Genomic DNA, 23,291 nt, shown 5'->3' with positions numbered 1-23,291 from the left:
GCCCACGCTGCTCCTGTCTTGGCGGCTGCCTCTGCACTGCCTGGCACACAGTGAGTGCATGATGACATCATCACGTACCCGCAGTGTCAGAGGCAGAGCGAGGAATGATGGGAGAGGGAGCGTCAGGTGACGCTCTCTCCTCCATCATTGCTTTGAACTGTACCGGCAGGCGCCGGTATTGTTCAATGCGGCGAGGGAGTTGGCGCTGGCGGCAGGCGGGCCCCCCTGCCTCACCTGGGCCCAATAGCGGCTGCGTGATGTGCCACTAGCTAGCTGGGGGCCCCTCGGGGAGCGAGGGCCCTAGGCAGCTGCGTGCTCCTAATGCCGTCCCTGCCTGCAGGGGTCCCCCGAAGCCTCCGGGCCCCGGAGCAGTTGCACCGGTTGAAACGGTGGTATGTCCGCCCATGCCTTCCTTCCTCAGCTCAGATCAGGGTGACTCTCCCATAGATAGTGAAACTAAAACTGAGATGGCTGCTGGGAGGAAAGAGTGAACCCTGAATCAGAGTGGAAGACACGCCCACAAGAATTAATTACAGACTGCTGTGCACAAAAGTCATTAGGTGGCAGCAGAGCAGAATGTAAGAACAGATTTACACAGCATGCAAACAACACATAGAAACTGGATAGCATATGATATCTTATATGGAACAGCACAGTAGGGCAGTCTGTGCCCCGTTGCTACAAGTGATGTTGCTGTCTGTGACCCCATCGATACAGGAAGCTTAGCGCTTTGTGGTCAGGCAGTGTCGGGGATCACAGGGAGGATACCTTTTCATCCCCACCACTCACACCAATTTGTCATGAACCGGGGTTGTTTGGTTGCTCCTGGTTCTTTTTTGAAGGGGATTTATCTATATCCCACTTACCAGTTCTGGTTTGGAGCTTGCAGCTCTCTGGCGCCCCCCTTACCCTCAGGTCAGACCTCATACTGCACCTAGGATAATTAGTTGCCAGAAAGGCTGCCTTACTTTGTACTGGCTAATGGGCACACTGCAGCGAGGGTGATGTAACTACTCCCACTCAGGCGGGAACAATAATTATCAACGCCGTCCGTCGCTACAAAGTCTCCCAAACGTACAGGACAAATCCGATGCCACCAGCTTCGATTTCTTAATTAATAACGGGTCCGGAGCCAACACAAATTAGTAGCATAATTCATTTCAGAGGATGTGACAGTACGTTATAGAGCAAGGAGAAACAAAGCTAGTAATTTTATATATTTTACTCCAAAAAAGTAGGCAGTGTTTGCCAAAGGGTAAAAGGATATTATAAAAGAAGACAAGTATTGTATGTAGAGTACAATTATAAATGAAAAAAGATTAACAGCTGCTTCGAAAGCATCACCAAACCAGGGATTCAAGCTTCAGGAGGCTAATTTTTGCCTGTAGGACATTATTGCAAGAGAGCTTGGCTGAGTAGATTACACAAGAAGGAAAACACACAGCAAGTCAGCAGGATCTAGGAGCAACATGGCAGATGTGACAACCTACATGGTGAGCTGCAGCATGTGCTACATGTTCACAGATCGACCAGAAGAAGAATCCAATTTCACCTGTCAGAAGTGTAGACTAGTGGCCCTTTTAGAAGAAAAGGTGCGGGGTCTGGAAGAAAGAATAGCAACTTTGAAACTCATCAAAGAGAATGAAGACTTTCTAGACAGAACAGAAGCATCTCTACTGGTCACAGAAGGTGCAAAAAGTGTCAGAGAACCTCCAAAAGCAGATGAGTGGAAGCATGTGACCAAAAGAAGCAAGAAGACCATGGAGAAATCACCAACCACACAACTGAAGAACCGATATCAAATCTTTGTAGAGGATGAAGATGGCACACCTAAGAATGAAGCAATACCAGCAAGCAAAAAAGAAAAGGGCACACAGCAACAAGTGACAGCAAAAAGTACAGCCAAGAAGCAACGAAGAGTGGTGGTGGTGGGAGACTCACTACTGAGAGGCACCGAAGCAGCCATCTGCAGACCGGACATAACTGCAAGAGAAGTATGCTGCCTTCCAGGTGCGATGATCAAGGATGTGACCGATAGGATACCAAAGCTCTTCAACTCCAAGGACGTCCACCCATTTCTTCTGATACATGTTGGCACCAATGACACGGCAAGGAAGGACCTACCGACAATCTGCAAGGACTTTGAAGAGTTGGGGAAGAAAGTAAAGGAACTGGATGCACAGGTAGTTTTTTCTTCTATCCTTCCAGTAGACGGGCATGGCACCAGGAGATGGAACAGGATCCTTGATGCAAACAACTGGCTAAGACGATGGTGCAGACAACAAGGATTTGGATTCCTGGACCACGGTGTGAATTACTGGTATGATGGACTCCTCGCCAGAGACGGACTACACCTCAACAAACCTGGGAAACACACATTCGCCAGAAGACTCGCTACACTCATCAGGAGGGCGTTAAACTAGAAGAAGAGGGGACGGGAAGAAAAACATTAGACTCGAACAAAGACGACCCAGGAAAACATACTCAGAAGGGAGGTAAGAACATTTCTAAAACAATCCACAGTGAGGAGATTGGAACAAAACAAAATCCTCTAAACTGCATGCTCGCAAACGCCAGAAGCCTGACAAACAAGATGGAAGAACTAGAATCAGAAATATCTACAGGTAACTTTGACATAGTGGGAATAACCGAGACATGGTTAGATGAAAGCTATGACTGGGCAGTTAACTTACAGGGTTACAGTCTGTTTAGAAAGGATCGTAAAAATCGGAGAGGAGGAGGGGTTTGTCTCTATGTAAAGTCTTGTCTAAAGTCCACTTTAAGGGAGGATATTAGCGAAGGGAATGAGGATGTCGAGTCCATATGGGTTGAAATTCATGGAGGGAAAAATGGTAACAAAATTCTCATTGGGGTCTGTTACAAACCCACAAATATAACAGAAAGCATGGAAAGTCTACTTCTAAAGCAGATAGATGAAGCTGCAACCCATAATGAGGTCCTGGTTATGGGGGACTTTAACTACCCGGATATTAACTGGGAAACAGAAACCTGTGAAACCCATAAAGGCAACAGGTTTCTGCTAATAACCAAGAAAAATTATCTTTCACAATTGGTGCAGAATCCAACCAGAGGAGCAGCACTTTTAGACCTAATACTATCTAATAGACCTGACAGAATAACAAATCTGCAGGTGGTTGGGCATTTAGGAAATAGCGACCACAATATTGTGCACTTTCACCTGTCTTTCACTAGGGGGACTTGTCAGGGAGTCACAAAAACATTGAACTTTAGGAAGGCAAAGTTTGACCAGCTTAGAGATGCCCTTAATCTGGTAGACTGGGACAATATCCTCAGAAATGAGAATACAGATAATAAATGGGAAATGTTTAAGAACATCCTAAATAGGCAGTGTAAGCGGTTTATACCTTGTGGGAATAAAAGGACTAGAAATAGGAAAAACCCAATGTGGCTAAACAAAGAAGTAAGACAGGCAATTAACAGTAAAAAGAAAGCATTTGCACTACTAAAGCAGGATGGCACCATTGAAGCTCTAAAAAACTATAGGGAGAAAAATACTTTATCTAAAAAACTAATTAAAGCTGCCAAAAAGGAAACAGAGAAGCACATTGCTAAGGAGAGTAAAACTAATCCCAAACTGTTCTTCAACTATATAGTAAAAGAATAAAAACTGAAAATGTAGGCCCCTTAAAAAATAGTGAGGAAAGAATGGTTGTAGATGACGAGGAAAAAGCTAACATATTAAACACCTTCTTCTCCACGGTATTCACGGTGGAAAATGAAATGCTAGGTGAAATCCCAAGAAACAATGAAAACCCTATATTAAGGGTCACCAATCTAACCCAAGAAGAGGTGCGAAACCGGCTAAATAAGATTAAAATAGATAAATCTCCGGGTCCGGATGGCATACACCCACGAGTACTAAGAGAACTAAGTAATGTAATAGATAAACCATTATTTCTTATTTTTAGTGACTCTATAGCGACGGGGTCTGTTCCGCAGGACTGGCGCATAGCAAATGTGGTGCCAATATTCAAAAAGGGCTCTAAAAGTGAACCTGGAAATTATAGGCCAGTAAGTCTAACCTCTATTGTTGGTAAAATATTTGAAGGGTTTCTGAGGGATGTTATTCTGGATTATCTCAATGAGAATAACTGTTTAACTCCATATCAGCATGGGTTTATGAGAAATCGCTCCTGTCAAACCAATCTAATCAGTTTTTATGAAGAGGTAAGCTATAGACTGGACCACGGTGAGTCATTGGACGTGGTATATCTCGATTTTTCCAAAGCGTTTGATACCGTGCCGCACAAGAGGTTGGTACACAAAATGAGAATGCTTGGTCTGGGGGAAAATGTGTGTAAATGGGTTAGTAACTGGCTTAGTGATAGAAAGCAGAGGGTGGTTATAAATGGTATAGTCTCTAACTGGGTCGCTGTGACCAGTGGGGTACCGCAGGGCTCAGTATTGGGACCTGTTCTCTTCAACATATTCATTAATGATCTGGTAGAAGGTTTACACAGTAAAATATCGATATTTGCAGATGATACAAAACTATGTAAAGCAGTTAATACAAGAGAAGATAGTATTCTGCTACAGATGGATCTGGATAAGTTGGAAACTTGGGCTGAAAGGTGGCAGATGAGGTTTAACAATGATAAATGTAAGGTTATACACATGGGAAGAGGGAATCAATATCACCATTACACACTGAACGGGAAACCACTGGGTAAATCTGACAGGGAGAAGGACTTGGGGATCCTAGTTAATGATGAACTTACCTGGAGCAGCCAGTGCCAGGCAGCAGCTGCCAAGGCAAACAGGATCATGGGGTGCATTAAAAGAGGTCTGGATACACATGATGAGAGCATTATACTGCCTCTGTACAAATCCCTAGTTAGACCGCACATGGAGTACTGTGTCCAGTTTTGGGCACCGGTGCTCAGGAAGGATATAATGGAACTAGAGAGAGTACAAAGGAGGGCAACAAAATTAATAAAGGGGATGGGAGAACTACAATACCCAGATAGATTAGCGAAATTAGGATTATTTAGTCTAGAAAAAAGACGACTGAGGGGCGATCTAATAACCATGTATAAGTATATAAGGGGACAATACAAATATCTCGCTGAGGATCTGTTTATACCAAGGAAGGTGACGGGCACAAGGGGGCATTCTTTGCGTCTGGAGGAGAGAAGGTTTTTCCACCAACATAGAAGAGGATTCTTTACTGTTAGGGCAGTGAGAATCTGGAATTGCTTGCCTGAGGAGGTGGTGATGGCGAACTCAGTCGAGGGGTTCAAGAGAGGCCTGGATGTCTTCCTGGAGCAGAACAATATTGTATCATACAATTATTAGGTTCTGTAGAAGGACGTAGATCTGGGGATTTATTATGATGGAATATAGGCTGAACTGGATGGACAAATGTCTTTTTTCGGCCTTACTAACTATGTTACTATGTTACTATGTAACAGAAGAAAACAGACACTTACAGTTCCTTATATCATTTCAGCTCATGGCAGACCATGTGGCTCGGGGGAGGGGCGAGACATCCAGATTCATTACAGAGCGTCTCTCAGCTAGCTTCCTGGTCAAAGGCTAGTGAAAACTGAGCTCTCAGAGTCTTATACCCCTTGGTCGTGACATCACTGAGTGGGCGGAGCTATGGAATGCACTCCTACTTTCTCAGAGGGACTCAGAGTTATGAAACATTCATATCCACTGTAGCTCCAGGATGCACCGCGGGTATGCAGTAATTAGTTTCTCGGATACCAAGGGTACAGGAAGTTGGAGAACGCACTGGGTGATGGTCCGGCTGATGCACATAACAAATATATAACTTTCATATCTCTTTCACTAATTGGGATCAAGTTATTATTATTATTATTATTATTTATTATTATAGCACCATTTATTCCATGGCGCTTTACATGTGAGGAGGGGTATACATAATAAAACAAGTACAATAATCTTGAAAAATACAAGTCACAACTGGTACAGGAGGAGAGAGGACCCTGCCCGCGAGGGCTCACAATCTACAAGGGATGGGTGAGGATACAGTAGGTGAGGGTAGAGCTGGCCGTGCAGCGGTTTGGTCAATCGGTGGTTACTGCAGGTTGTAGGCTTGTCGGAAGAGGTGGGTCTTCAGGTTCTTTTTGAAGGTTTCGATGGTAGGCGAGAGTCTGATATGTTGTGGTAGAGCATTCCAGAGTAGGGGGGATGCACGAGAGAAATCTTGTATGCGATTGTGGGAAGAGGAGATAATAGGGGAGTAGAGAAGGAGATCTTGTGAGGATCGGAGGTTGCGTGCAGGAAAGTACCGGGAGACGAGGTCACAGATGTATGGAGGAGACAGGTTGTGGATGGCTTTATATGTCATGGTTAGGCTTTTGTACTGGAGTCTCTGGGTGATGGGGAGCCAGTGCAGGGATTGACAGAGGGGAGAGGCCGGGGAATAGCGGGGGGACAGGTGGATTAGTCGGGCAGCAGAGTTTAGAATAGATTGGAGGGGTGCAAGAGTGTTAGAGGGGAGGCCACAGAGCAGGAGGTTACAGTAGTCAAGGCGGGAGATGATGAGGGCATGGACTAGGGTTTTTGCAGATTCTTGGTTTAGGAATGTGCGGATCCGTGAAATATTTTTGAGTTGGAGGCGGCAGGAAGTGGAAAGGGTTTGGATATGTGGTTTAAAGGAGAGATCAGTGTCAAGGATTACCCCAAGACAGCGGGCTTGTGGGACTGGGGAGAGTGGGCAGCCGTTTACTGTAATGGATAGGTTCGTTGGGGAGATCGCGTGAGATGGGGGAAAGATGATGAATTCTGTTTTGTCCATGTTAAGTTTTAGAAATCTAGTGGAGAAGAAGGATGAAATAGCAGACAGACATTGAGGGATTCTGGTTAGTAGGGAGGTGATATCTGGTCCAGAGATGTAGATCTGTGTGTCGTCAGCATAGAGATGATACTGAAAGCCGTGAGATTCTATGAGCTGTCCCAGGCCAAAGGTGTAGATGGAGAAGAGCAGGGGTCCTAGAACTGAACCTTGCGGGACTCCGACAGATAGGGGGCGAGGTGAGGAGGTGGTGTGTGAGTGGGAGACGCTGAATGTACGGTCAGTTAGGTATGATGAGATCCAGGATAGGGCCAATTCTGTGATGCCAAGGGATGAGAGGGTCTGCAGCAGCAGGGAATGGTCCACTGTGTCAAAGGCAGAGGACAGGTCCAGGAGGAGGAGGACAGAGTAGTGTCGCTTGCTCTTGGCGGTTAATAGGTCATTGGTGACCTTAGTTAGGGCAGTTTCAGTGGAGTGGTGTGACCGGAAGCCTGATTGAAAGCGGTCGAAGAAGGAGCAGGAAGATAGATGGGAGGACAGTTCAATATGGACATGTTGTTCCAGTAGTTTTGAGGCAAAGGGGAGAAGTGATATAGGGCGATAGCTAGATACAGAGGATGGGTCAAGAGAGGGCTTTTTGAGGATAGGTGTGATTGTGGCATGTTTAAAGCTTGAGGGGAAAATGCCAGTTGTTAGTGATAGGTTAAAGAGATGGGTTAGGGTTGGGATGAAGACTGTGGTGAGGTTTGGGATGAAGTGGGATGGGAGTGGGTCAAGTGCACAGGTGGTGAGATGCGATCTTGAGAGTAGAGTGGAGAGTCCGTCTTCTGTAATGGTGGAGAAGTTGGTTTTGGAGGTGGAGGGCTGGGTAGTTGGGAGGAAGGGTTCTGGGGGTTGTTTACTAAAATTGTCTCTGATGTTCTCAATTTTCTGCTTGAAAAATGAGGCGAAGTCTTCAGCTGAGATGAGTGGGGAGGGAGGAGGTGCTGGGGGACGGAGGAGAGAGTTGAAGGTGTTGAATAACTGTTTGGGGTTGTGAGACAGGGAGGATATGAGAGATGAGAAGTAGGTTTGTTTTGCTGTGGCGAGCATGGTTTTGAAAGCAGTGAGGGACTGTTTGAATGCGATGAAGTGCTCGATGGAGTGGGATCTTTTCCATCTGCGCTCAGCAGCTCTGGAAGCTCGCCTCAGTTCTTTTGTCATGCTGGTGTGCCAGGGTTGTCTGTTGATTTTGCGAGCTTTGGTATGTGTGAGAGGGGCAAGAGATTCCAAAGCTGCAGCTATTGTGGTGTTATATAGAGTGGCAGCATCATCCGCATTGTGTAGGGAGCTTATGTCTGTGAGAGGGAGGAGGGATTCAGAGAGTGAGTGAAGATCAAGGTGTTTAAGATTTCTGCGAGGGTGTGAGAGTTTGTGGGGTGGGGATTGTAGACATGGAGTGGAGAGAGATGAGAATGTGAGAAAGTTGTGGTCAGAGAGTGGAAGAGGTGAGTTAGAGAGGTTAGATAGGGAGCAGAGGCGGGTGAGAATGAGGTCCAGTGTGTGACCATCTTTGTGGGTGGCTGTAGAAGACCATTGAGTGAGGCCAAAGGAGGAAGTGAGAGATAGAAGTTTAGTGGCAGCTGAGAGGGAAGTGTCAATGGGGATGTTGAAGTCGCCCATGATGATAGTGGGGATGTCAGCGGCGAGGAAGTGGAGTAGCCAGGTGGTGAAGTGGTCGAAGAAGGTGGTGGCTGGCCCTGGGGGACGGTAGATGACAGCCAGTTGGAGGTTGGAGGGGGAGTAGATGCGCACAGAGTGCACCTCAAAGGAAGGGAGGATAACAGAGGGTGGCAGTGGGATTGGGGTGAAGGAGCAGTTATCTGACAGGAGAAAACCAACTCCTCCGCCATGCTTGCTGCTGGGGCGGGGTGTGTGAGAAAGGTGGAAGCCACCGTAAGAGAGTGCCGCAGGGGAGGCTGTGTCAGAAGGGGTGAGCCAGGTTTCAGTGATGCCGAGGAAGGAGAGTTTGTTATTGATAAAGAGGTCATGGATAAATGGAAGTTTATTGCAGACAGAGCGTGCGTTCCATAGTGCTCCAGATAGGGAAATTGGGGGAGTGGGGGCAGGATGAATGGGTATGAGGTTACTGTGGTTGCGAGGACGTGTAGAGGATCGTGGCAGGGGATTAGAAATGAGTGTGGGGATGTGATGAGGAGGGCCAGGATTTGGGGATATGTCGCCAGCAATGAGGAGCAGCAGACAGAGCGTTAGAAGGTGTGAGCTGGATAGGACATGATGTGGCCGTGTGTGCCTGGCGAGAAAGGATTGTATGTGGAGGAATAGTTCTGTGGAGGAGGTGAGATGACTGGGGAGGATGGAGGGAGAAATGACTAGTTCTTTACTGGGTGGAGGGACTACAGGAGATAGGAAGAAATAGAGTAGTATGGGGGTGAATGTGAAAAGAAACCGAAACATTATAGTGGTTTTCTATTCCTTTACCTTCCAGTCAATTCCAGTCCAATTCTAGTCTAATTCATAGCAATTTAAAAATGCAATTTCTAAGATGGTCAGACACGTCTGGTCAGACTCATGGCTATGAATTTATGTGCACCTAAGGGCTCACAGCTGAGAGGGAGGATGTGGGCGTGTGTGTCTAGAGCACATGTTCACAGTTAAGCCAGGTCATAAAGAGGGGGTGGGGTAGATGGCCACTCAGGTATGCAAGCAAGAAGCAAGGGAAGTGAAATACGAATGGATAGAAAACAATGGGTAAGCAAAGCATACCAGGTGGGAATTATATGCAGTTCACATAAACACACATTGCAGGAAAGGCAGAGTAGATGGACAGCAGCATACCAGGTGGGAATTATATGCAGTTCACATAAACACACATTGCAGGAAAGGCAGAGTAGATGGACAGCAGCATACCTGTGGGTAGACAAAACAGCTTGATTAGAGGATACAGGTGGTGATGAGGATGATGAAAGTACAGCAGTGATGAATGCTCAAATGCCCCATGGAATTCTAGTCTAATTCATAGCAATTAAAAAACTGCAATTTAAAAATGCAATTTCTAAGATGGTCAGACACGTCTGGTCAGACTCATGGCTATGAATTTGGCTTATGAAGTTATGGTTTTGGTTACTGGTTTTCTGCACCCTCCCACATACAAGAGGGAGTGGTGGGGGGGGGGCAGAGTCCCACACTGGAGTTTAAAGTTACAGCTGTATTCAGGGGGAATGGAGTTGCCTGCAGGCCAAGAGAGAGGAAGAGCTTTCTAGGCAGAAGGGGGGGGGGAAGCCCACAGCGTGTGTCTGTGCTCAGCTTTAGTGGACGTAGCAGAGCTCAGTGTGTGTGATCATAGGCAATCAAATATATCATGTTCCTGACAGGCAGAGTATGTGAGGTCAGCCGCCATGAGCTGCCTACTCACTATGTATCCACAATGTCTTCCTCCAGGGCTGGCAGCGGTGTTGGGTGATGGATATGAATGAATTCTCTGTGTCCTGTGTCCCCTGGGCAGAGAAGTTGCGCATTGATTCTTTGGAACCATTTGATGAGTTTGAGGTAAGCTCCTCAAATATTATGTGACTGATGTTCTGGATGGCATATCTGGAGGGGTCTTCTGCTTTACCATAAATGTTCCTGGAATTCTGCAGCGATCAGGTGGGATCATGATGAGTTTAGCTCTTGGTGATCAGTTTAGCTCTGATCGGTTCATTTAATGGGGTGGAGGTTCAAAAAGAAAAATCCCAACATTCTAGTAAATGTCCAGCGGGGCCATTACAGGATTATTTTGCCAATTGTCCAAGAATCTGAAGACTCTGGGATCAAAGCAAATCAGGCAGACAGGAGGATGTGCTAGCGGCAAACAGGATACCGTAGCGAGGGCAGGAATCTAGGGCAAAGGCGGAAGGCCGGGGTAGGGTGGGAGATGAGGGTGGTGGGCAGAAGGCGGCAGAGGCCTGGGCGAGGGTGCCAGGTGTGAAGCCAGGGCGGCGGGCGGGAGGCTGGGGCACGGATGGTGGAAAGGAGGCTGGGACAAGGGCAGCAGGTTGGAGCGAGGGTGATGGGCAGGAGGCCGGGTGAGGGTGACAGGTAGGAGGCCAGAGCAAGGGAGACAGGCAAGAGGCCGGGGCAAGGGAGACGAGGGCGGCAGAGGCTGGGACTAGGTGGATTGGCGCAGGTGAGATGTCGGGTGATGGGTAGGAGGCTAGGGCGAGTATGGAGGACGGGAGATACAGCTTTGGAAAAAATTAAGAGACCACTGCAAAGTGTTCAGTTTGTCTTATTTTTCTTTTTATAGGTTTATTTTTGAGTAAAATGTAAATTGCTCCTTTATTCTATAAACTACTGACAACATGTCTCCAAATTTCCATGCAATAATTTTTGTATTTTTTTCTGACAAAGAAAAATGGTCAAAATTAAAAAAAAACAAAAACAAAACAGTGCGTTCAGAACTCAAATAATACAAAGAAAACAAGTTCATAATCATTTAGAAACAACAATATTAATGCTTTACCTCAGGAAGAGTTCAGAAATTAATATTTTGTGGAATAACCATGATTTTTAATCAGTTTTCATGCTTCTTGGCAGCTTTCCACCAGTCCTTCACTCTACTTTTGGGTGACCATTTTCCACTCCTGCTACAAATATTTAAGCAGTTCTTCTTTGATGGCTTGTGACTATCCATCTTCCTCTTGATTACATTCCAGAGGTTTTCAATGGGGTTCGGGTCTGGAGTTTGGACTGCCCATGACAGGGCTTTGATTTGGTAGTCTCTTAATGTTTGCCAGAGCTGTACATAGGAACAAATGACACAGCAAGAAAGGACCTGGAAACTATAGTCAGAGACTTTGAAGATCTAGGCCGGAAAGTGAAGGAATCTGGAGCACAGGCCCTCTTCTGATCCATCCTCCCAGTGGATGGACATGGACCAAGGATATTGAATAGGATTCTACAGGTAAACTGGCTACGTTCATGAGCAACGCTTTGGGTTTTTTGACCATGTAATTAGCATTACATATGTGGTAGATGCCTTGCTACACTCATCCGGAGAGCTTTAAACTAGACCAATATGGGATGGGGGATATACGTCCAGGAAGAAATATGCAGCTAATGAATTCTTTTGAGAACCTACTAATAAAGTGGAAATAAAGAACAAAAAAACAAAGTCTGAATGAAAAGACAAACCGACTACAAACTAAAATGAGTCTACACAAATGCTCAGAGCATGGGAAACCAACAAGAGGAATTGGAGCTGCTGACACAAGAAGGGATACATGATGTCATAGGCATCACTGAGACTTGGCAGGATGATACACATGATGGGAATATGAACCTTGAAGGCTACAAATTATTTATTAGAAACAGGATTAACAAGAGGGGAGAAGTAGTTGCATTGGATGTTAGGAAAACATATCTCCACAGAGATCTAAGCTTCAGAGACTGGTAGCTCTGTAGAAACTGTTTGGTAAGAATTCAAAGAGAGAAGAACAGAAAAGACACTATTGTAGATGTTTACCATAGGCCACCTGGACAGACTGAACTATGGATGAACTCTTTACATCAGCTGTCTCTGTTCTCAAAGAAGTATGACATGGGAGATTTTAACTACCCAGATATTTGTTGGGAAGCTCTCTCAAGCAAAAGTATTGGGTCCAGAAAATTCTTATCTTCTCTTCCTGACAACTTTGTTTCAAAAGGTAGAAGAGAACAAGAAAATCTGCAATCTTGCACTCAATTCTTACCAAGAGGGAGAAAATGGTTGAGGAAGTAAAGATGGACGGGAATTTAGGGGGCAGTGATCATGATATCTCCGAATTTTGGATTATAAGAGGAGGAAGACCAGCATGGACTCAGACATTAAGGTTGGACTTCAGAAAGTCAAATTTTAAAGGACTCAGAAAGAGGGTAGGAAAGGTCCAATGGCCGGATGTTCTACAGGACAGAAATGTCCAAGAAGGATGAGGGATACAATCCCAAAAAGAAAGAAGGATTGGACGCATTTCAAGAGACCAGGATGGATGAACACAGAACTTATCACTTGTTAAAAAGGAAAAATAAATGTATATTAAGTGGAAAGATGGTCATATCTAAAGAAGAAATTACAGGCCAGTTAGCCCTACTTCTATACCAGGAAAGATCTGTGAACAAATTATTAAACAGCATGTATGTAAGTAGTTAGATAATACAGTAAGTAACCAGAGCCACCATAGGTTGGTAGCAATCAAGTAATGCCAAACTAATCCAATTTCCTTCTATGATGGAATCACTGACTGGGTGGATCAGGGAAATGCAGTAGATTTAGTATATCTCGACTTCAGCAAAGCATTTGATAAAGTATCTCATACTATCCTTACTGGAAAAAATTACCAAATATGGGATTGACAAGGCTACGGTTAGGTGGAATCTTTACTGGCTCAGTGATCGTACTGAAAGTGTGGCAATAAATGCTTGCACATCCAGTTGGAAAAGTGTTTTAAGTGGGGTTCCACAAGGATCTGTCCTGGCCCCAGTGTTGTTCAACGTTTTTATAAATTATCTTGATAAGGGAACTGAAGGTAAACTGATCAGATTTGCAGATAATGCAAATCTTGGAGCCATCGCTAACACTAGAGAAGACAGAGAAAGGATTCAGAAGGATCTAGATAAGCTTAAACAATGGACAAGAAAAATAAAAATTACATCTATAGAATGGGAAGAATAGAACTAAGCAACAGCATGTGTGAAAAAGACTTGGGTATACTAATAGATCAGACTACACATGAGTCATCAGTGTGATACAGCAACAACAAAAAAGGCAAACACCGTTTTAATATGTAATAAGAGAAGCATGGAGTCTAGATCATGTAAAGTATTTATCCCGCTCTACTCCTCCTTGGTCAGGCCTCATCTGGAATACTGTGTCCGGTTCTGGGCACCACATTTTAAAAAAGACATTGAAAAACTGGAGCAAGTTCAGTGAAGTGCTATGGTAAGCGGACTGCACAATATGTCCTATGAGGAACGGTTAAAGGATCTGGGAATGTTTAGCTTGCAAAAAAAAGGCTAAAAGGAGACTTAATAGCTGTCTACAAATATCTGAGGGGCTGTCACAGTGTAGAGGGATCATCATTCTCATTTGCATATAGAAACACGAGAAGCAATGGAATGAAACTGAAAGGGAGAAGATACAGATTACACACTTGATAAAAAATTTTTAACAGTGAGGGAGATTAATGAGTAGAACAAGCGGCCACAAGCGACTTCTCCTTCAATGGAAGTCTTCACACATAGGCTCAGACAGACATCAGGGAGTTTGCAGGCTATGAAAGATCACATAAGAGAAGCTGGAGATGTCTGCTATGCTGATGTACTTAAGGACGTAATGGGGATTGTCGAGTTTATTTTCAAGGAAGTTTTGGGGAAACTAGATGCGACAAAGTTTCATTCTCATAAAGGTGAAACCTTAAAGGCCCCGTCACACATAGCGACGCTTGAGCGATTCCGACAACGATACGACCTGTCAGGGATCGTTAATGCGTTGCTATGTGGTCGCTGGTGAGATGTCAAACAGTGAGATCTCCCCAACGACGCAGCAGCGATGCGACGACCTGTAGCGACCTGTACAACGATGCTATTTCATGACGATTCAATGGGACGTCCTGTCAACGAGGTCGTTGGTAAGGTGTCAAACACAGCGATGTGTGTTACCCAGCGGGACCTCAACGATCAAAAAACGGCCCAGGCCATTCCGACACGACCAGCGATCTCACAGCAGGGGACTGGTCGCTGCTACGTGTCACACATAGCGAGATCGCTACTGAGGTCGCTGTTGCGTCACAAAACTTGTGACTCAGCAGCGATCTCGCTAGCGATCTCGCTTTGTGTGACGGGGGCTTTAATTCGTGATTGTGCTAAAGAAATGCTGTTGGACTGTCCCCGAGTGGAGAAGGGAGATTGGAAGCTTATCACGTCTGGCTATTTAAGAAGGTGATGGAATGTTAGGACACTGCATTTATTCTTAATTATGCAAGACGTATTATTCAGTAGGAGCTGTTGTTAATGAGTCTGAATGTTGACTATTGTTGTGGTTCGAATTGATGTTTGTTGAATGGTTACTGACTACCTATTGTTTCAATCCTTGCAGCTTATTGTTCTGCTATCCTTGAGGGACAAAGGTGCAAATTAATTGAATAATCAATGTTTGTTGGTGAATACCTACTGAAAACTTATTGCATAAGTCCATACAGTCCTGTAAACATTGAAGGACAAAATATGCAGGCTAATTGAACACTTGAACAATGAGAAATTACCTCCTCCCACCTCCCCCCAAACCTGTGGATAATGGCTTGAAGGACAGCTGTGGGTATGAAAAGGGACCTCTAGCCTTCTACAGAGAGATTCTAGAGGATCGCAGCCAAAGCAGCATAACTCCAACAGGAGGAATTCAGATTTGATCCACTGCCCATCAATGAACCCATGGAGATGTTTGGAGAACCCAGGTTGGGACAATTAGATCACCTGTCCAGGCCATATACCTCAATGGACTCTGCTAGCTTCCTAAGCTCGCCGCTACCTCCTGTCTGAGTGTCTACCAAAAGCAGGGTGCTACTAGTTTGGGTATTTAGCTCTGGGATCCCCAAAGTAGCAGATGTTCTTACACAATCTTATGTATTTGCTTGGACTGTACTGTTGCAGATCCAATAAATTATTACCTTAGTGTGTTACCCTCACTCTGTGTTGTCTGAGTAGTATTCTGACCAAGAAAAAGGAGTGTGGGTGTTCAGTGGGAGTAGCCCAGGGATATGCCTTCTTTCTAAAGATAGCCAAGCCAGCAGACAAGAGCACCCACTGACCCTCGTGTCTCCACAAGGGATCTCTGTGCCCCCTCTCCTCTTGTTTGAACCAATGCAGCCTTTCTATTGTTTTGTATGGTGGGTCCCTGCAGTCAAATCAGCACACATTGTATACACAGTCATATATACTCCTACAGGAACTACATCTGAAGTGTTCTCATTACTTCATCCTGGTGGCATCGCGAGGGGACATTGCAGACGCCCAAGCACTACGACCCCTCTCTGGATCTACAGGTACCAATATAGCAGGAAGTGGGATCTCCTCATTCCTGTCACTATCTTTATCTGCAGGGGGGATCTTCTATGTCCAGTCACCATCTTTATCTGTAGTGGAATCTCTTGTGTCCGGTCACCATCTTTATCTATAGAGCGGGGATCTTCTCAATCTGGTCACGTTTTTATCTGTAGAGGGGGATCTTCTCAGTCTGGTCACCATCTTTATCTACAGAGGAGATCTCCTCTGTCCAGTGACCATCGTTATAGGTAGAGGGGGATGTTCTTAGTCTGGTCACCATCTTTATCTGTAGTGGGATCTCCTCAGTCCAGTCACATCTTTATCTGTAGGGGGGTCTCCTCAGTCAGGTGACCATCTTTAGCTGTGGGTGGGATCTCCTCTGTCCAGTCATCTTTAGTGGGATCTCCATGGTCTGGTCACTATCTTTATCTATAGGGTGATCTCCTCTGTCCTGCTACCATTTTTATCTGTAGTGGGATCTTCTCATTCCTGTCACATCTTTATCTATAGGGTGATCTCCTCTGTCTGTAACCATCCATATCTGTAGTGGAATCTCCTGTGTCCAGTCACTATCTTTATCTGTAGGGGGGATCTCCTGTGTCTATATCTATTAACCATCTTTATCGGTGGGGGATCTCCTGTGTCATAGGTCACCATCTTTATCTGTAGGGGGATCGCTTGTCTCTATGTCTGTTAACCATCTATATCGGTGGGGGATCTCCTGTGTCTCTGGTCACCATCTTTATCTATAGTAGGGATCTCTTGTGTCCAGTTACCATGTTTATTTGTCATGGGATCTCCTATGTCTGGTCACCATCTTCTCTGTCCTGACACTTTCTATATCGGTTATTTCTGTGGATTGCAGCTGGTATTTTGCTGTCTCTGTTTCCTCCCCAGTCCTCAGTGTTATTCCCCCTCTGGCCTATAGTGGCGCTGTTGTGGCAAGAGCTCAGTCACCATCTGTCCTTGGTTTACATCGATTTGGTCATCGCTCCTGTTTGGTTTCCTCACGGCTCATTATTACGACTGGTGGGTTCGGTGAAGGAAATGGCAAACACAGAAGATTGCGAGATGTCCACCTGTTACTACATGAGCACGATGTCTGGAATACAGAGGCGACAGACAACCAATGGGGTAACTAGGAATTGTGGTTATTATGGGACTGGTCAGGTAATTAATAGTGGTGGGGTAATTAATGAAGAAGTGGGAGACAGGCTAATAAGTGGAGTAGGGGAGAGCTGTGGAGGTACTAGTGAAGGGTGAAAGGATAGTGGGGTAATTGGTGGAGGAGGGGAGGGTGGTGGGTTAACTGGTGGTGGAGGGGAGGGTGGTGGGGTATCTGGTGGAGGATAACTGGGTAGTAAGGTAACTGGTGGAGGAGGAATGGGTTGTGGAGTAATTAGTGGAGGAGGAATGGATGGTGCGGTAACTGGTGGAGGAGTGGTTAGCGTTGGGGTCGTTAGGGGAGGAGGGTTTAGTGGAGGGGTTGGCGGTGGAGTAATTAGCGGAGGAGGGGGTTAGGTGTGGGGTAATTAGTTAAGGAGGGGTTGGGTAATAATTAGCACGGGAGGGGTTGGCGGTGGGGTCATTACCAGAGTAGATGTTGGAGTAATTAGCGAAGGAGGGGCTGAAGGGGAGATAATTAGCATAAGAGGTTGGAGGGGTAATTAGCAGAGGACTGTTTGGTGGTGGGGTAATTAGTGAAGAAGGGGTTGGCAGTGGGGTAATTGATGGTGGAGGGGGGTTAATTAGTGAAGGAGGTGTTGCTGGTTGGGTCATTAGCAGAGGAGGGGTTGCTGGTTGGGTCATTAGCAGAGGAGGGGTTGGTGGTGGGGTCATTAGCGGAGGAGAGCTTGGTGGTGGGGTCATTAGCGGAGGAGAGCTTGGCGGTGGGGTCATTAGCGGTAAACTGGTTGGCGGTGGCGTACCTTGAGTGCAGTGGGTGAACGCCCCTGGGGGTCCAGCCTCATTTCCTGTATTTGTCTCTTAGATGGTCGTCTCCTGCACTCGCTGACCCCTCTGAGGAGCGGTGGGCTTTTGGTTCTTGGTGGTCGTTTCTCACCCTATTGTCCTGCTGCTGATGCTCAGATCCTCTCATATGACGAAGAGACTGGTGCTGTGAACACAACACGATGCAATCTGCGGGCAGAGCTCAGGCGGTGGAGGCACACGGCCACGGAGGTCTCGCTGTGTGGTGAGGAGCAGTCCTATCGCTGCTATGTCAGATCACAGTGTAGAGCAATGGCGGCTAACCTATGGCACGTGCACCATCTCCTCAGGACTAGAAGATGGCGGGGGAGGGAGATGCGGCTAAGGCCTGTGCCCGCTGCTAAAGAGAAATGAATATTCACTGCACTAGCAATGAATATTCATTTCTCTTATAGCAAGCACAGTTGCAGCAGCTGCCAAGCTAGCACGGGTGCCCGCTCATTAAAGTAATGAATATTCACCTCTCTCCACTTCCATAGGCGGGGAAAGAGGTGAATATTCATTACCTTAATGAGCAGGGTCTTGATCGCTCAGCCACAGATGATGCTAGCGCCGGAACAAAATGCTGTGAGGGCGCACAGGGAAGGAAAGTAGGATGTGTTTCTTTAATGCTTTTCTCATGGGGGCCATACATACAAGGATAGGGATGAGGAGCCATGCATACCGGGACAGGGATGAGGAATCATGCAGACAAGGATAGGTATGAGGCCATGTATACAAGGATGGGGATAAGGAGCCAGGCAGATAAGGATGAGGATAAGGAGCTATGCATTCAAGGAAAGGGATGAGGAACCATGCATACAGGACAGGGATGACTATGTGGAGCCATTACACTGTATGGAGGACTATGTGGAGCCATTGTACTGTATGAAGGACTATGTGGCGCCATTACACTGTATGGAGGACTGTGTGGAGCCATTGTACTGTAAGGAGGACTTTATGTGCACGTTATACTGTATGGAGGACTATGTGGAGCCATTACACTGTATGGAGGACTATGTGGAGCCATTACACTGTAAGGAGGACTATGTGGAGCCATTACACTGTATGGAGGACTATTTGGAGCCATTACACTGTATGGAGGACTGTGTGGAGCTATTGTACTGTCAGGAGGACTTTATGTGCACGTTATACTGTATGGAGGGCTGTGTGGAGCCATTACACTGTATGGAGGACTATGTGGAGCCATTACACTGTATGGAGGACTGTGTGGAGCCATTGTACTGTAAAGAGGACTATGTGGAGCCATTACACTGTATGGAGGACTATGTGGAGCCATTACACTGTATGGATGACTGTGTGGAGCCATTGTACTGTAAGGAAGACTATGTAGAGCCATTACACTGTATGGAGGACTTTGTGGAGCCATTACACTGTATGGAGGACTGTGTGGAGCCATTGTACTGTAAGGAGGACTATGTGGAGCCATTACACTGTATGGAGGACTATGTTGAGCCATTGTACTGTATGGAGGACTATGTGGAGCCATTACACTGTGTGGAGGACTGTGTGGAGCCATTGTACTGTAAGGAGGACTTTATGTGCCCGTTATACTGTATGGAGGGCTGTGTGGTGATTACAGTTGGAGAATCATACTATGATGGGGTCACCATTCTTTGTTCGGGGAACTGAGGGAGGGGGGTACAGTAGGGTCATCACTGTGGGGCTATCATACTGTGTTTGGCGGCACTTTTGTTTGCATCAGACTTTATCTGTTTTATTCAACGTTTTTTATTTTTTGTTATTACATATTACATTAGGCCATGGGCCATCTGCTTTTTACTGCTGTTACAGAACATATTATATTATTCCACTATAATTCCAAAAGTTAATCGTTATATTTGATAAGGAAAAGCTTCCTCAATTGTAGACTTTTTTTTAACAAATTTCAAGGTTGGCCTGCAACTTTCTGCAAGCTTTTAACTTTGGCCCTCTGTGTATTTGAGTTTGATATCCCTGCCTTAAAGGATTTGTTCTCATCATGATAAAGGGGTTGTAAAAACAAACAGATTTGCAATTTTATTTTTTATTAAAAATCCTCTCCATTCTCAAGAGCAGACCTTCACTACAATTGGTGGCTGTTATTTTAGGCTTGGGGGCAGCACTTACAAGCTCTTTGATATTGACTCTATAGCGCGTTAATGTACGAGATGTCTTTCTAATCTAAAACCTCAGTATTCAGGGAACTTTGCGAAAAATAAATGGGTTTTAGATTGCAGTTTGGGCACTCGGTCTCCAAAAGGTTCACCATCACTGGTATAGAGTAATGAGAGGGCAGAAAACATCCAGCAACAGAGCGTTCCTGACACCTTCTGTATAATCCCTGGCACCTGACACAATCTGTATAATCCACTTGTATAGTCCTTGGCTTTTGACACCTCCTGTATAATCCCTGACATCTGACACCTCCTGTATCATCCCTGGCACCTGGCAACTCCTGTATAATCCCTGACACCTCCTGTATAATCCTTGGCATCTGACACCTCCTGTCTAATTCCTGACACCTTCTGTATAATCCCTGGTCCCTGATGTCTCTGCTGGAAGGGCCCCATTCTCCTTTCACAGGTGCCCCTGTATACCTTAGCTTTGCTCTGAGCCTTCTCACTGCTGATTGATTCTGTCAGTCATGTAGAGAGTGGCAGTGTCAGGAATCCCACCGCACTCCCAATATAATAATAATAATAATCTTTATTTATATAGCGCCAACATATTCCGCAGCGCTTTACAGTTTAACAATGACAATATGTCACGAATCCCACCGTGCTGCCACCAATATGTCATGGGGAAGATACCTTCATCATCCCCACCAATCACACCAATTTGTCATGAACCGGGGTTGTTTGGTTGCCCCTGGTTCCTTCTGAAGGGGATTTATCTATATCCCACTTCCCAGTTCCGGTTTGGGACTTGCAGCTTTCTGGCGCCCCCCCTTACCCTCAGGTCAGTCAGGGTACTGCACCTAGGGTAATTAGTCTCCAGAAAGGCTGCCTGCTATGTACTGGCTATTGGGCATGCTGCAGCGAGGGTGATATAACTACTCCCACACAGGCGAGAACAATTATTATCAACGTTGCTGCAAAGACGCCCAATTGCGCAGGACAAAGTATGTTGCCACCAGCTCCGATTCTCTTAACAGGTCCAGAGCCAACCCAAATCAGTAGCGTAATTCACCTCGGAGGACGCAACATTTCGTTATAGAACAAAGAGAGTCAAGCTAATAAATTGCATATTTTACTCCAAAAAAGGTAGGCAGTGTTTACAGAGGTATAAAAAGGTATTATAAAGACAAAGCATTTGTACAATACAATTACAAATAAAAAAGGGATTTAAAATTGAAAAGAACACTTACAGGTCATTATGTCATTGCATCATCATGGCTGACTGTGTGCTGAGGAGGAGGGGCTACATCTAGATGCATATCACACGTCTGTACAGCAGCTAGACCCCGGACCAAAGACACTGAAGACTGCTGTTTCATTAAGTTGTCTCACAGGCCAAAACCCAGGCACTCCCCCTGTGGTGACCTCACTTAGAGGCTGAAATCTCCCTTTTACTTAGCATTATGAAAACAATTTTTATGCCTAGCTCGCTGTATGAGTCTCGTATACGAAATACACGATGATCAGAATGTGCCCCATTTCATGGGTATTCTTTTAAGTTTAAACACAGATTAATTACCTGAACCGCTTATGGAGGAACCCGCACTTTGCACTCGTTGCGTTTAGCTGCCAGCGGTTTCAGTGAGTGAGAGATCTGTCGAGGGACATCCGGAATATATAATTCTTATATCTCTAGCCCGGATCGGTGCCCCTTTATATTACTTTCATAGAACAATAGAAGCTCATGGTTTCTATATACCAGTTTCAACCAGTACCAGTTGGGAGGGGGAATGAGTAGAGTAGGAAGACTTGTCTGCTGCAGCTAAAAGCCATAAAACTTCAGTGATTCTAGAGAGGGTTGCTAGCACACTGGGCTCACATTACACTATATAGCATGCGGGGGGGTAGGGGTGGCTTAGAATTCTAACCTTGTTAACAGGCAGAGAAAAGAAGGGGGGGTGAATCTGCAGCAGGTGTCTGTTCCATGGTACCTTCTAGAACTAAACTCACATTATGGCATTTTTACATTATCGTGACAGGCAGCCGAGAGGATTTCACCAGCGCTCTTCCGTCTTCTCCTCAGGTCGCTCCTATGTATTTGTGTTCGGAGGTCGCTCTCTGGAGTCGGCAGCTCTGCAGGACGCCGTGTTCCTGTATACGGAGGACATGTCCTGGGCTCAGGTCTGTCAACGGCTGAATGAGATGTTCTGCAGTGAGATCGGTTAGTGACGGGTGAGATGTGCTGCGGTGAGATTGATCAGTGACGGGTGAGATGTTCTGCGGTGAGATCGGTCAGTGACGGGTGAGATGTTCTCCTGTGAGATCAGTCACGGTGAGATGTTCTGCGGTGAGATCGGTCACTGACGGGTTAGATGTTCTGCAGTGAAATCGGTCACTTACGGGTGAGATGTTCTGCGGTGAGATGGGTCAGTGACGGGTGAGATGTTCTGCGGTGAGATGTTCTGTGGTGATATCGGTCAGTGAAAGGTGAGATGTTCTGCAGTAGGTTGAGGTTTGACATGTCTGTGGACGGACCGTGACCCAGATTTCCTGTTCTCAGGTTCCTGTTGTGGGCACTGCCCCATCAGGTTGTCACAGTCACAGTTCCTGCGCTCGGGGCGGTGGCGCTGTTCTGTCTGGAGGTCTCCTGGCGTCTGGGATCCCCTCAGGATCCATCACTTTCCTGAAGACGACCCAATCTCATTTCTCCTGGGAACATTTGCACACCACTCCCCCACTGACACCCAGGTGAGTATAAACAGGCCAAGCGGCACCACGGTGTGCAGTCTGGGAGGGCCGAGCGGCAGCACAGTGTGTAGGTTGGGAGAGTCCAAGCGGGACCAGCGTGTGTGGGCGGAGCTCCACCACGGTGTGCGGGCTAGGAAGGCTGAGCGGCACCATGGTGTGCTGGCTGGGTGGGCCGAGCGGCACCATGGTGAGTGGGCTGGGAGGTCTGAGCGGCACCACAGTGTGCGGGCTGAGAGTGCGAGAGGCACCACGGTGTGCGGCTGAGAGGGCGAGAGGCACCACGTGCGGGCTGAGGGGCACCACAGTGTACGGGCTACGAGGGCTGAGCTCTACCACCGTGTGTGGGCTAGGAAGGCTGAGCGGCACCATGGTGTCTGAGCTGAGCAGCAGCACAGTGTACAGGCTGGGATGGCTGAGCTCCACCACGGTGTGCGGGCTAGGAAGGCTGAGCGGCACCATGCTGTATGGGCTGTATCACACCATGGTGTACGGGTTAGGAAGGCTGAGCGGCACTACGGTGTGTGGGCTGAGCAGCAGCACAGTGTACAGGCTGGGAGGGCTGAGCTCCACCACGGTGTGCCGGCTAGGAAGAC

The 23,291-nt window shown here is 46.4% G+C and overlaps 1 protein-coding gene across 3 annotated transcripts in view; it reads left to right on the top strand.

Moving 5' to 3' along the window:
• The window catches only part of LCMT2 (leucine carboxyl methyltransferase 2), a 138,174-nt gene that overhangs the window by 100,763 nt on the left and 14,120 nt on the right, over positions 1-23,291 (top strand). For all 3 annotated transcript variants that reach the window (XM_069759631.1, XM_069759630.1, XM_069759632.1), the window contains exons 8-13: positions 10,247-10,354; positions 15,765-15,861; positions 16,760-16,996; positions 17,853-18,056; positions 22,034-22,131; positions 22,511-22,698. In XM_069759631.1, the coding sequence (XP_069615732.1) occupies positions 10,247-10,354; positions 15,765-15,861; positions 16,760-16,996; positions 17,853-18,056; positions 22,034-22,131; positions 22,511-22,698 (932 nt within the window). The remainder of the gene's footprint in view (positions 1-10,246; positions 10,355-15,764; positions 15,862-16,759; positions 16,997-17,852; positions 18,057-22,033; positions 22,132-22,510; positions 22,699-23,291) is intronic.

This window comes from Ranitomeya imitator, chromosome 3, assembly GCF_032444005.1.
Source record: "Ranitomeya imitator isolate aRanImi1 chromosome 3, aRanImi1.pri, whole genome shotgun sequence".
In the NCBI taxonomy this organism is placed as follows: Eukaryota; Metazoa; Chordata; class Amphibia; order Anura; family Dendrobatidae; genus Ranitomeya; species Ranitomeya imitator.
Note: the sequence above shows the minus strand (reverse complement) of the source record. Positions and strands in the feature narration are given on the sequence as shown.